The sequence below is a fragment of the Tauraco erythrolophus genome, chromosome 4, assembly GCF_009769465.1.
Source record: "Tauraco erythrolophus isolate bTauEry1 chromosome 4, bTauEry1.pri, whole genome shotgun sequence".
Taxonomy (NCBI): Eukaryota; Metazoa; Chordata; class Aves; order Musophagiformes; family Musophagidae; genus Tauraco; species Tauraco erythrolophus.
In genome coordinates, this window is record NC_141468.1 from 50,385,741 (window position 1) to 50,398,711 (window position 12,971).

At 53.3% G+C, this 12,971-nt stretch overlaps 1 protein-coding gene across 1 annotated transcript; it reads left to right on the plus strand.

Annotated features, from left to right (window-relative positions):
* Nucleotides 1-255: 255 nt before the first annotated feature.
* On the plus strand, nucleotides 256-11,883 carry LOC104370052 (uncharacterized). The gene is made up of 15 exons (XM_086609825.1): nucleotides 256-451; nucleotides 4,742-4,872; nucleotides 5,118-5,291; nucleotides 5,380-5,486; nucleotides 5,954-6,091; nucleotides 7,494-7,548; nucleotides 7,675-7,777; nucleotides 7,898-7,959; nucleotides 8,445-8,547; nucleotides 8,668-8,729; nucleotides 9,439-9,627; nucleotides 9,999-10,133; nucleotides 10,451-10,603; nucleotides 11,382-11,551; nucleotides 11,751-11,883. The coding sequence occupies exons 1-15, from the start codon at nucleotides 256-258 to the stop codon at nucleotides 11,881-11,883; spliced, it is 1,911 nt and encodes a 636-aa protein (XP_086465951.1).
* Nucleotides 11,884-12,971: the final 1,088 nt, after the last annotated feature.

A 12,971-nucleotide genomic window follows, 5' to 3' on the forward strand; every position in this document is an offset into this window, starting at 1 on the left:
CCCAGAGAGGTGCCCGCACCGCACACGGCGGGAGCCGCCGCTGTGCGAAGCGGAGCTGCCGCGGGGCGGCGGAGAGCGGCGGAGCCGGCGCCTCGCTGAGCGCTGCCGGGGAGCGGCGCCCGGCCCCGCGCCGCCCGGCCCAGCCCGCCCCGGAGAGTCGCGGCGCTGCGGGCGGCTCCGGACTGCATTTCCCGTCGCGCCCCGCGGGCGCGGGCTGGCGCAGGCGCAGTTGGGGCCGGGCGCGTGGCGGGGTCGATGAGGCGGCGGTGCGCGGTGCAGCGGAAGGTGCCGTGTCTGTTCGTGACCGAGGTGAAGGAGGAGCCGTCGGCCAAGCGGGAGCGCCAGGTGGCCGGGGCGGCACGGGGCCGGGCGGGCGGGAGGGAGGGAGGCAGGCAGGGGGGGCCGCAGTCCCCGCGGCGGTACCGGGGCCGGGCGGAGCCGCTGGGCCGCGGTCAGCGGCGCCGCACGGCGGGGCAGAGCTTGGGACACCGGGCAGCAGCACCGACCGCCGGCGTGAGACCCGCCCGGCCCGGCCCGGCTGCGCGGCGGGAGCAGCCGAGCGGTCGGGTTGGGCCGCAGCTGTTGAGCGAAAGGCCGGTGGAGGTGTCGGTAGGGCCGGGTCGGTCGTTTGGGTGCCGTTTCAGCTCTGTCCCACTCTTTTCGTGCCAGGGGCATCCAGGTGTTCAGCCGCATGTCGTGTTGCTTTTTCTGAGCGTAGGGAACAGTCATGGCAAGGGGTGAGGCCGCTCCAGCATGACCGCACTGGGAGCTCGTGTCCAGCCATCCTGCCGTGTCCCCTGTGAGCCTTGTGGGGAAAAGTGAACTTGTCTCTCTTTTTTTTTTTTCCTTTTTTTTTTTTGTATTCAAAGGCTCTGACAGAAGAATTCGTTTGAGGCTGTAGAATGTGGAATAGTTACCAAGGGGGAAGTAATGGAGCCCAGTCAAAGTAATTTCTTCCCGAGATGTAAAAGGCAGTGTCAGGACAGATTGGGGTGACATTGTGCCGTTTAGCTGTAGACCTGCAGCTTCTGTTTGGCGATTTTAGTAGCAGCAGCTACTGCTGTGTGTCGGCTGCATATTGAACTTGAATCCATCTGGATGACTTTCTCCTGTTGGTGTTTGACTTGTGGACAGAAGATCTGAAATGATTTCCAAACTGTCAGTTACTCGGTTGTTCAGCACTTGGTACCAAAAACCATCTCGGTAATGGTCATCTAAGGGCACCTCCCTACATTGCTGTTCTCTTCCTTCATATGGAAAACGCTGACAGGGGATTAGATCTGGAGCTGGCGTATTATTTTTTTTTTGTTTTTCGGAGTGCAGGCAAGGATAATGCAGGGGATTACGACTGGTAGAGGAGAAGAGGGCTGGTGGTGGGAAAACCACCAGGACTGCTTTCTCAGTACCCTGAAAATTTTCTTTTCCATGTAATCTTCCTAAAAATCTTCATTTTATTCCCCATAAGCTGTATGTTATGGTTACAGATCTGCTGACTAACGTATCAAAGAGCCACATAATGTAACGAAAGCGTGTAGAAGGTTCTCATTTTATGAATTCCGAATTGTGTTTTGCGACTTTTGCAAGAGAAGGACTTGCGTTGTGTTTTGCTTGCAGAAAGAGACAGTGACCAGCTTGCAAGTCAGAGTGGACTGGGGAGAGAGGAGGGAGGGGCGTTGGTTACAGAGGAAAGTGTGTGAATGCACAGACAACTGATGACATGTTTGCAGTGAAACTGTTGCACAAGTGCTAGCTCTGGAAGCCTTCCTAGAAATTTGGACTAGTTGTGGCTGGATATTCGTTTCAGACCCCCGAATCACTGATTTCTTTGCTCTTTTTTAAGCGGAAGAGTGTGTAGTTGGCAGCACTGCTACTTAGTGTTTAACACCGGGATGCTTTTTCCCCTTTGCTTTCCAGTGGTCTGTATGTTGCACTAACGTGGTGCTGTTGACTTTCAGCTCCGAACTGCAAGCTCGGAGCAGCTAGGCATGATGGATTTCTGTTGCTGTCGTCATACAGAAAGGCACATGTCTAAATTTCAATAGGATTAGTGATCATGGAGGTAATGTGTAGTACTGGCCTTGCAGAGGCGAGCTGTAAGGAGCAAGCATCCCTGGGAGAACAAGGCAGCAACGTAGTTTTGAGGAGGGTTTACAATACCTGTTTCTTTTCAGCCTTTTAAAGTTTTGTCCACTGAAACTATAACTGGAAAGGCGTTAGAGGCTGATGTATACAATGCAATTCCTACTGAAAGGGTGTATGGAACCGGTAGTTGTGTAACAAGCGATGAAGGTAATGAGGAGGATCCACCGAAAGTTGGAAGTTGCTAAGCCATTATCCATCATATTTCAGAAGTTGTGGCAGTCTGGTGAAGTTCCCACTGCGGGTAAGCTGTTCAATTTGGACTGGGACAAAGTGAGGTCAAGCTAATGACCCAGGCCTCCTGGAAGCTGGCCTTTGCGCTGGATTTCGAGTACAGCATTGAAGCTATAAAGCTTCCAATGTTTACAAGCCTCTGAAATCCCAGAAGGCTGGTGCTGTGGAGGTTGCTACTTTTACACCGCACAGCTCTATTCTCCGGATCCAGCCAGTGTCAAACGATGGTTGCCCGTAGGGCCTAGAGTCTAGACGCTTAGCTGCTTCTGCCTAAGCCCTCTCTGTCTTGGGCAGGTGTCCTTCCGCTGCTTTTGAAAGCGCTGCTCAACAGAGATGCTCAACAGAGATGTTTCCCTTTTCGTTCTTTCCGTCACCTGGTAACGCGTTGCGCATGTTGCCTCGAGCAGGAGCTTTGTGCGTGGAAAGGGGTCGAGGGGGAGTCTGTGCCAGTTCTCACGCATGTCTTCTAAATTATGCAGATCATTTCTGAAGGTCCAAGGGAAGTGTCAGTCGGCATGCAGCTTCCAGCTGCAGACGGACATGGAGGGTGCGCCGTCCAGTGCAGAGGACTGCATCTAATTCCCAGGGACAGGCGGTTTCAGCGGGTTGGTGCCCGAGCAGCCGCGGCTCCCGCCGTTCACGCAGCACCAGCGGGAGCGATGGGACAGGGCGAAGCTTTGCTACACGTTCAACGGTTTGTCAGCCGCCCCGTCCGTGGCCACACCTGCCGCGTTTTGCTTCAAATCCCAGAAGGACGCGTCCTTCAAGGTTCTAACACGGGGACAAACAGGGCTCTCCAACAGCAGCTGTGCAAGTAGCACGTTTTCAAAGGCATTTTCCGGCCACCCAGCGCCCAGCACCACCACCGGGCCGCCCTGACGGCGAAGGCAGAGCCCTCCCGGCCCGGGCCGCCGCCCCCTGCCCCCTATGACGCGCCCGTCCCCCGCCTTCTGTGACGCCCCGAGCGCGCTCGACGCTGCCCCTTGTAGAACGCCCGCGGGGGCCGCCGCTGCACTGTCGGTCCGGCAGCGGAACCGGCAGCATCTCTCTGGCTCGGAGCGTAGGCGGCTGCGAGTCGCGTCCGTCGCCCGGGGCTCGGCTCTCGCCTGTCGCCGTTCTCCTCCCTCTCCCCGCCCGGGGCTCGGCTCTCGGCTCTCGCCTGTCCCCGTTCTCCTCCCTCTCCCCGCCCGGGGCTCGGCTCTCGCCTGTCGCCGTTCTCCTCCCTCTCCCCGCCCGGGGCTCGGCTCTCGGCTCTCGCCTGTCCCCGTTCTCCTCCCTCTCCCCGCCCGGGGCTCGGCTCTCGCCTCTCCCCGTCTCCTCCCTCTCCCCGCCGGGGGCTCAGCAGAGTCCGCCGGGCGCCTTCTGCGGCTGCCAACCGCGGGGCGGGCCGTGCCCTCGTCCCCGCCGCAGCATGCAGCGGCTCCTCGGGCTCCTCCGGAGGGTGCGGGAGCGGCCGCCGTCCGGCAGCGCTCCCGCGCCCAGCGCGGCCAAAGCCCCCGAGCGCCGGTCCGGGCAGCGCGGGGCGGCCGCCAGCAGCGATGTGCCCCGGCCGCAGCGGCGCCGGTGGCGGTGGACACTCCCCGTCAACGGGTGGTTCGCGAAACAGCGGTAAGGGGCGGGCAGTGCCCGTAGCAAACCCTCCAGCCAGCCTGGCTGCCAGAGCCGCCAAAGCCCAGCACGGTTGCAAGCACCCCAGGAGCAGGGCCGGCTCCTTACCCAAGTGCTGACCTTACCGGGCGCCTGCCCAAGCTGCGACAGGAGCCGGCGGATGCTCCGTCCGCTCTGCCCTGCCAGCCTGCTCCCTGTAGTGAGTCTCCTGTGGAGCTCAGCAGGCCTTTGTCCAAGCAGAGACAGCTCCTTTCCTGTTGCCAGACTGAGCAGCTTGCTCGAGCAGGCCACGGATTCACGGAAAGACAGGGCACAGCCTTCCCGTTGCTGTTAGAAATCCCATCCCCTCTGCCTCCAGGACGTGTCTGGCACGGGACTGATGGCGGGAATAGCCCGCAGCTTACACACAGGCTCCGCAGACTTACGTAGCGTCCATAGACTCCAGGCTGCCAAGACGTGGTCTCCTTTGCTGTGCTGGATGGTCCTGCTGGAGGCAGGGACCAGTGCCTGGGCACAGGAATCTGCTTGTGCAGCTTCATTTACACAGCTGAGGAGACGCCTCCTGACCCAGCGGATGCGTTGGGGATTTTTCCTAGCCTGCCCCAGGCTTTGGGTGTGCAACTACTGCCACCAGCTCTGGAACAAGAAAGCTTGCTTTTGGCTTGGCTTTTGCCACGTGAGGCTTGTGGCCCTGTGCCACAGGCTTTGGGTACCACAGCCTGAAACAGTGTCTTCAGCTGTCTGTCTGTGTTAACCGAAGGGTATGTAATTTCCAGGACACCTCCGCTGCACCTTCCTTGTGAGAGCGACCCCACAGATGTTTGGTTTCCAGCAGGAAACGCGTGCCAGCTGAACACTGGCGACAGCTTTAACAGGTCGCCGCTGATGAAGGTACGCGCAATAGGCGATATTCTTGTATGCTGGGCTCATCGATTGTGCGCTGAGCCGTACGTACCTTGCGTGATTCTTTACGTAGGCCTGCGTAGAAGCAGGTATGTTGCAGTCAGCAGACAAGGGGCATACGTTACCTAATCTTTGAAGACACTCATACTTTCCAGAGTTGGGAAGGCACAGGAGTTCTGACAGAGAGAAACGGAGATGCTGGAAGTTACTCCTCCTTTGCGTCTTGTTTCCAGGCAGTAGAGCACCAGCACGCAGACTGTGCGGCTATTCTACTGGAGCACGGTGCCAACCCTGACTTCAAAGATGTTTGCGGCAACACTGCCCTTCACCTGGCTGCCGAAATTCCTGGCACGTCTCTAGTGGAGCTGTTACTTGAGCATAACGCTGATATTGATGCTCAGAACAGGGTGAGCTTGGCCTTCAGGGAAGGCTCCTCTTCCCCAAACTTGCTTGACTTTTCTGTGTGATTCTAAAGGAGATGATTTCTCCTTTCAGTTGGGCTACACTCCGCTTACTATTGCCATCATCGAGCACTGTGAAGAGATGGTCGAGTTCCTTCTTCAAAAAGGAGCTGACGTGCATGTTCGAGACCGGCGCAAAAGGTGAAGGGTTTGTCAAAAGTGCCCGTGGGACTCCTCAGCATTGTTCAAGTCAGGTTGATGGGGGGGCACAGGAATGAGCTTTGAGAAAGAACCAAGAGCTGCCCAGAAGGAGCTCCTTCCGTGTGACTCGTGAAAGCCGACCCGCACTCAGCTGCTGTCTTACCTCGGGACGATTTCCGCACTGAGGACTGAAGGAAGCGTTGGCTGTGGTGCCACACCCACACCCACACACACAGACACCCCCGGCCACACGCCCCGAGTCTGCTCTGGGCAGGTGGTTGGCCTGGAGACCTCCTGAGGTCCCGCCAACCTGAATTCTCTGATGCTTCCACGTGTTTGGCTGTGCTTTCCCTCTGCCCGTAGGAGAGGGGAAAGGAATTGTGTGGGGAGCAAAGAGGGGCTGAAGTAATGGCAATGCAGCATCTGCGGAAGCTGATGGATTTCCTGTCCTCTCTTGGATGTTCTAGGACCACTCTTATGATTGCTGTTCTTGCTGGGCATATGGATGTCATACGAATTCTCCTTCGCCACGGTGCTGATCTTTCTGCTAAAGACCGTCGTGGCCGCACAGCTGTCTATTATGCTATGCTGTCTGGACACCTTGAGTAAGTGTTTTATGTCCCTGTCAGTGCAGTTGCCTTGTCAGAATGTCCGGCCCTTTTTCGTAAGATCACGCGGATGTAATGAGGTGTGGAGACCTTTGTTGTCTTTTCTTGTTTGTTTGAGGTTTTTTGTTTTGTTTTTAGTTCTGCTGATGAAGCAAACCTGAAAGCGGTCTCTCTCTGGAGGCCCAGCTGAGCCTCTGCCGAGGCTGCTAGAAGATAACACCTATGCAATGTTGTTAACCCCTGCAGTGCTTGGAATGCAACCGCCATCTTTGTTGGCCTCTTGATATGCCACTTAGGAGCTCTCTAAACTCTCAGGTCCTCAGACCAACCATGGGAGATTCTGAAGCCCTTCAAAGTCAGGTTTGAGAAGACGTTACCCTGGCTTGACATGAAGAGTTGGTGCAGCATTAGTATAGCATCCCACTGAGGCAGAAGCCTTGTAGTTAGATGTCAGTCTGCCAGGGCACTTGTTAGTCTCGCTGGCCCTTGAAATGGAGAGGGGGTTTGTCAGATAAGACTGTAGCCAACAGGGATGAGTTACTCCATATACAGGAATAAGCATCTCTAGCGTGAACATGCCTGTAGTGAGTATTTCGGGCTACAGCAGTAGTGAAGTAGGTTGTCCACATGCGTTGCCCTTTGCCAGCTGGCAGTGAAGACGGGTAGGACAGCTCATGAATGGCTGTTGCTCTTCCAGTAAAGAGTGTGGGCAAGTGTGTGGGTATTTTTACCGAAAGCATTTCCTTCCTTTCTGTATATAGTATTGCAAACCGACTGGAGGAATACAAGGGCTGTGAAGGGAAAGGAGAATGTTCGGCGGGAGGTACAGAAGGCCCAGCAGTACTTGTCAGCTCTAGCCCAGGGACCACCACTGACGTTCCCTTGGGTGCACCTGCACAGACTGGAACAGGTAAGATCCTTCGCCGCAGAGATGGCGATGAGGACAAATCGCTGTTGCCCAGAGGAGAATGAAAACCAGTCGTTTCAACAGAGGGATTGAGTAATAGGGAAAAGCAGAGTGAAATCAGCACTCACAGCAGCATTGCGCTTCTTACGTCTTTTATAGGTGACTCGCCAGCAGCAGGAACAGAACAAGAGGAAGATGTTGTCTTCTCTTTTATTTCTGAGGTACGATCATAGAATCATTAGGTCGGAAAGGACCCTAAAGATCATTGAGTCCAAACGTAAACCTGACACTGCCAAGTGCACCCCTAAGCCACGTCCCTAAGTGCCACGTCTACAAGTCTTCAGAACAGCTCCTAGGTCCTGGGACGGTGACTCAACCCTTCTCTGGTCAGCCTGTTCCACTACTTGACAACCCTTTTGGTGAAGAAATTCTTCCCAATAGCCACTCTAAACGTCTCCTGGTGCAACCTGAGGCCTTTTCCTCTTGTGCTAGTACTTGCTTCTGGGGAAAAGAGGTCGACACTCACTTTGCTACAACCTCCTTTCAGGTAGTTGTAGAGAGAGATGAAGTCTCCCTTCAGCCTCCTTTTCTCCAGGCTAAACAACCCCAGTTCCCTCAGCCACTCCTCACAGGACTTGTACTCTACACCACGCATGTCTTTTAAATTGCGCAGATGGACTGTGAAGGTCCAAGGGAGGTGTTGGCCGACGTGCACCTTCCAGTTGCAGATGAACACGAAGCTTGCGCGCAGTCCCGTGCAGAGGAGCGTGACAACGGTAATTTTCTTGACAGACTAAACGGTTACCTTTGTGAGCTTCCCTGGAGTGAAGCAGATGAGAAAAAGCAGAGTGAAGTCAGCACTCACAGCATTGTTGTGCTTCTTACCTCCTTTACAGGTGTCCTGCCAGCAGCAGAAGCAGAACAAGAGGAAGATGTTGACTTCTCTTTTGAATCTGAGGTACAATCATAGAATCATTAGGTCGGAAAGGACCCTAAAGATCATTGAGTCCAAACGTAAACCTGACACTGCCAAGTGCACCCCTAAACCATGTTCCTAAGTGCCATGTCTACAAGTCTTTTAGATAGCTTCAGGGACGGTGACTCAACCCTTCTCTGGTCAGCCTGTTCCACTACTTGACAACCCTTTTGGTGAAGAAATTCTTCCCAATAGCCACTCTAAACCTTTCCTGGTGCAACTCAAGGCCTTCTTCCTCTTGCTTAGTTTCTTCTGCCTAGGCCCTCTCTGTCTCGGGCAGTGTACTTCTGCCCCTTTTGAAAGCGCTGCTCAACAGAGATGCTCAACACGCTGGCGGTGTTTCCCTTTTCCTTCTTTCCGTCACCTGGTACCGCGTTACGCACGTTGCCTCAAGCAGGAGCTTTGTGTGTGGAAAGGGGTCGAGGAGGAGTCTTTGCCAGTTCTAACACGTCTTTTAAATTACGCAGATGGACTGCGAAGGTCCAAGGGAAGTGTTGGCCGACGTGCACCTTCCAGTTGCAGATGAACACGAAGCTTGCGCGCAGTCCCGTGCAGAGGAGCGTGACAACGGTAATTTTCTTGACGGACTAAACGGTTACCTTTGTGAGCTTCCCTGGAGTGAAGCAGATGAGGAAAAGCAGAGGGAAGTCAGCACTCACAGCATCGTTGTGCTTCTTACCTCCTTTACAGGTGTCCTGCCAGCAGCAGAAGCAGAACAAGAGGAAGATGTTGACTTCTTTTTTGAATCTGAGGTACAATCATAGAATCATTAGGTCGGAAAGGACCCTAAAGATCATTGAGTCCAAACGTAAACCTGACACTGCCAAGTGCAGCCCTAAACCATGTCCCTAAGTGCCACGTCTACAAGTCTTCAAAACAGCTCCTAGGTCCTGGGACGGTGACTCAACCCTTCTCTGGTCAGCCTGTTCCACTACTTGACAACCCTTTTGGTGAAGAAATTCTTCCCAATAGCCACTCTAAACGTCTCCTGGTGCAACCTGAGGCCTTTTCCTCTTGTGCTAGTACTTGCTTCTTGGGAAAAGAGGTCGATACTCACCTCGCTTCAACCTCCTTTCAGGTAGTTGTAGAGAGAGATGAAGTCTCCCGTCAGCCTCCTTTTCTCCGGGCTAAACAACCCCAGTTCCCTCAGCCACTCCTCACAGGACTTGTGCTCTACACCCTTCGCCAGCTTCCTTGCTTTTCTTTGGACGCTCTCCAGCACTTCAACCTCTTTCTGGTTGTGAACAGTGTTTGACGTGTGACCTCACTCGTGCCAAATACACAGGAACAATTACTTCCCTAGTCCTGCTGGCCACACTATTTCTGATACAAGCCAGGATGCTCAGGGCCTTTTTGGCCACCTGGGCACACTGACGGCTCATATTCAGCCACAAGTTGACAAATGCCCCCAGGTCCTCTTCCAAAAGGCAGCTTTCCAACCACTCTTCCCCTCCTCTGAAGGAGGCACTGGGGCCCCACTGGCCTCGCTTGCTTTTGGGCTCGTTTTCCTCTGCTGCTGCTTCCACCTGCTTCCGCCGGTGCTGCAGGCAAGCTGTTCAGTTAGGACTGAGACATAGTGAGGTCAAGCTAATGACCCAGGTCTCCAAGAAGCTGGCCTTTGAGCTGGATTTCGAGTACAGCATTGAAGCAGTAAAGCTTCAGGACTGTTAACAATCCTCTGAAATCCTAGAAAGCTGGTGCTGTGAAGATATTGCTTTTTTTTCACCACACAGCTCTCTTCTCCGGATCTGGTCAGTGTCAAACGGTTGCCCGTAGGGCCTACAGTCTAGACGCTTAGTTTCTTCTGCCTAGGCCCTCTCTGTCTCGGGCAGTGTACTTCTGCCCCTTTTGAAAGCGCTGCTCAACAGAGAGGCTCAGCACGCTGGCGGTGTTTCCCTTTTCCTTCTTTCCGTCACCTGGTACCACGTTACGCACGTTGCCTCCAGCGGGAGCTTTGTGCTTGGAAAGGGGTCGAGGAGGAGTCTGTGCCAGTTCTCACGCATGTCTTTTAAATTATGCAGATCATTTCTGAAGGTCCAAGGGAAGTGTCGGCCAGCGTGCGGCTTCCAGCTGCGGACGGACACGGAGGGTGCGCACAGTCCATTGCAGATGAGCGCAGCAATGGTAATTTCCTGACGGACTGGACGGTTACCTTTGTGAGCTTCCCTGGAGTGAAGTGGATGATGAAGAGCAGAGTGGAACCAGCACTCACAGCATCGTTGTGCTTCTTACCTTCTTCGTAGGTGTCCTGCCAGCATCAGGAGCAGAACGAAAGGAAGATTTTGCCTGCTCTTTTCAGAATACTATGCTTTCTCTTCTGGAGGTAATGCATTACCTGTGGGTGAAGTCATGCTTCTCTTGCCCCAGGGCTGAAATGTGGCGTGATGTAGTAGTGTTGCTGAGGATTCCTTTCCCTACTGTCATGTTGTCTTCTCACCGATTTCTCTATGTTCATGGCACACCATTTCTTTAGAGATGGATAAAGGAGCTACAGCAGGAGCTTGCTGACACTCTTGAAAAGAACTCCCTGTTAGAAGCTTCTCATGAAGTGAAGAAGCGCTACAGCAGGGACCTGCAGGAACAGAAACTGCAATTGCAGAAGGAACTGGACAGGTCTAAAGCTAAGGTATGGAGAAAGCCTGTCTCTTGTCTCTTGGCAGGGGCCCGGGCAGGGAACTGATCCTTTCTTGGGGGTTTTGTGTAAGCCAGGGTGGTTCCGTGTGCGGCTAGCTGTGATGAGGGGGCTGGGACGAAACAGCACTGCTGCCTTGGGTGGCTGCCTGTTTGCACCGCTTGAAGTTACAGTGCAGGGCTGCGCTCAGGTGGTCTTAGTGCACTCGACAACTTTGCAACAGGAGTAGATTGAGTGACCTGTGAGTGACTCGCCTGGTGGGTACGATTAGAAGGGTCACTAACTGTGAACTCGCTTGGTCTTTGATTGGTGAAGGGTGTGTGCATTCCTTTCAAAAAGCTGCTTCTCAAGTTTCACGGAGCACCTCTGTTTGCTTCTTCTCTTGGGTTTGGCAAAACAGAGTGTATGCTGACGCAGAAAGGGTAGGCATACTGGAGTGTTGCGCTGGTGCTTTTTTGGAATCCCTCATCCCCTCATCCTTGTTACGGCGTTGCAAAGTCACTCGTGGAGGAGGAGGAGCTTCTAACCCTGCTGGGGTAGCCTACAAGTGACTCAAAGAGCGTTCAGAGTCCTTGAGAGAGGAGGAGGAGGAGGAGTGTTGTGGCAGCGTTTCGGAAACGCTGTAGGAGATCGATGTAGATGTAGGAGAGGGGCCAGTATAAAAGATGAAGGCGTAACATGGGTTTTGGGGGTCGAAGTGAGAGTCAAAGCAACCCGCTCCTTTTTATCAAACCGAAGCTGACTACTGGGGATTCTTGTTGTGCTTTGGCAGCTGCAGGAATTGAAAGAACAGCATATCCGGACTGAGTGTTACGCCGAATCCCCGAAGAACGCCATAAAGAACAAGGAGGAGGAACTAATCCCTTCCAGGAACCTGCAGGGTTTTCTGGCCACGGCTTGTGGAGCCGTGGCTACTGCAGAGCTAGAAGAATACATGCAACCGTAAGGACGTAACACACCGGAGCAAGGCTTCGTTTTTTGCGGTTGTGTGAAAACAACAGCACTGCCTTCTTGCATCACAGCGAGATACTAATAAACGATTTTCAAACCATTTTTGTTTTAGATGAGGTTCTTGCACACTCTACTTTTGGGATTGGTGCTCTTGTGGACGGGTGCGATAAGGCCTGTACTTCTTTTTCAGGCTCCAAGTTGGAAAGGCCAGGCTGCAAGCCACAGCCCAGCAAGAAGCCAAGACCATGGAAGCCCTTCAGAAAGACCTGAAAGTCTTAGTAAGCTGGCCAGAGCTCTCCCTTTTCATGAGCTACACAGCCTAGAACCATATTCACATGGGGAAACTTTCAGATGAGGGAGCCTACGAGAGATCACTTCCTCTGTTCTACTGACTATCGGCTGCTCTGAAAGCCCTGCTGGCCCGTTCCCCAGCTTGCCGGCTTTGAGCTGACCCATGAGACTACAGCAAGTCCTACTTAGCGCTGTCTTTGTTAAGGAGTTTACAGTAATGCACTGGCATCAGTGGTTTCTGCTTAGAGCAGTCATGAGGTTGAGACCTTTGATGGGTAGGCTGTGTGCTGTGGTCAGGAGGGAGATGTGTGGTTGAGAGCTGCGAGAGGAGACTGGACTTGGGAGATCAGTGCCACCTTCTTTGTGGAGAACACCGTCTGCTCGTTCTGCATACGGATCCTACTCCTGTGCTCTGAGTGTGATGCATCTTTTCTATTTTGAAAACCTGGGAGCAAAAGCAAGGAAGTGAAGAAGCTGGCCCAGATGAAACGCCAATCAGAAGCGCTTCTGGACGTAACACGGGGAAGAAACGTCGCGCTGAAGGAAGAGCAAGCCAGGCACGGCTTTTTCGTGCTTTAAAGACATACCACGTTGAGTAGAAGTCGAGCTTTACTGAACTCTAACGTAAAAGCATGAACATCACCGTTTGTGAGCAAAGTCAAGCCTTGCATTCGATCTTGCAAGGTGCTTAGTAAGGCTTTTTAGCCTTACTTCAGTAAGGCTAGCAGGCCAGGTCTGTTTAAAAGGTAAAGAGAGATGAAGTTCTGATAGGGAGAAACAAATCTATTGTGCATTCCTGAACGAATGTTATCCACTTTGCCATATTCATGCTATCTAACATCATAAATCCGGCACCATTCCCAGCAGCCTTAAAATTATTTAAGGAAGGACCTCTTCACCTCATGTCTAACAACTGCTAATCCCCCAGAAACTAATAGTTTGTTCACTGATGAATCCATCCTCACAGGCAATACTATACTCAGTATTCACCTTCACCCTTCATTAACGCCATTTAGTTACATGCTTCTATCCTTTCATATCAAGACTATTCACATGAACCATTTTTCCCTTTTAAAAATTATACTCTTGGTTGATGGGAAAAAAAGCTATTTTCGGAATT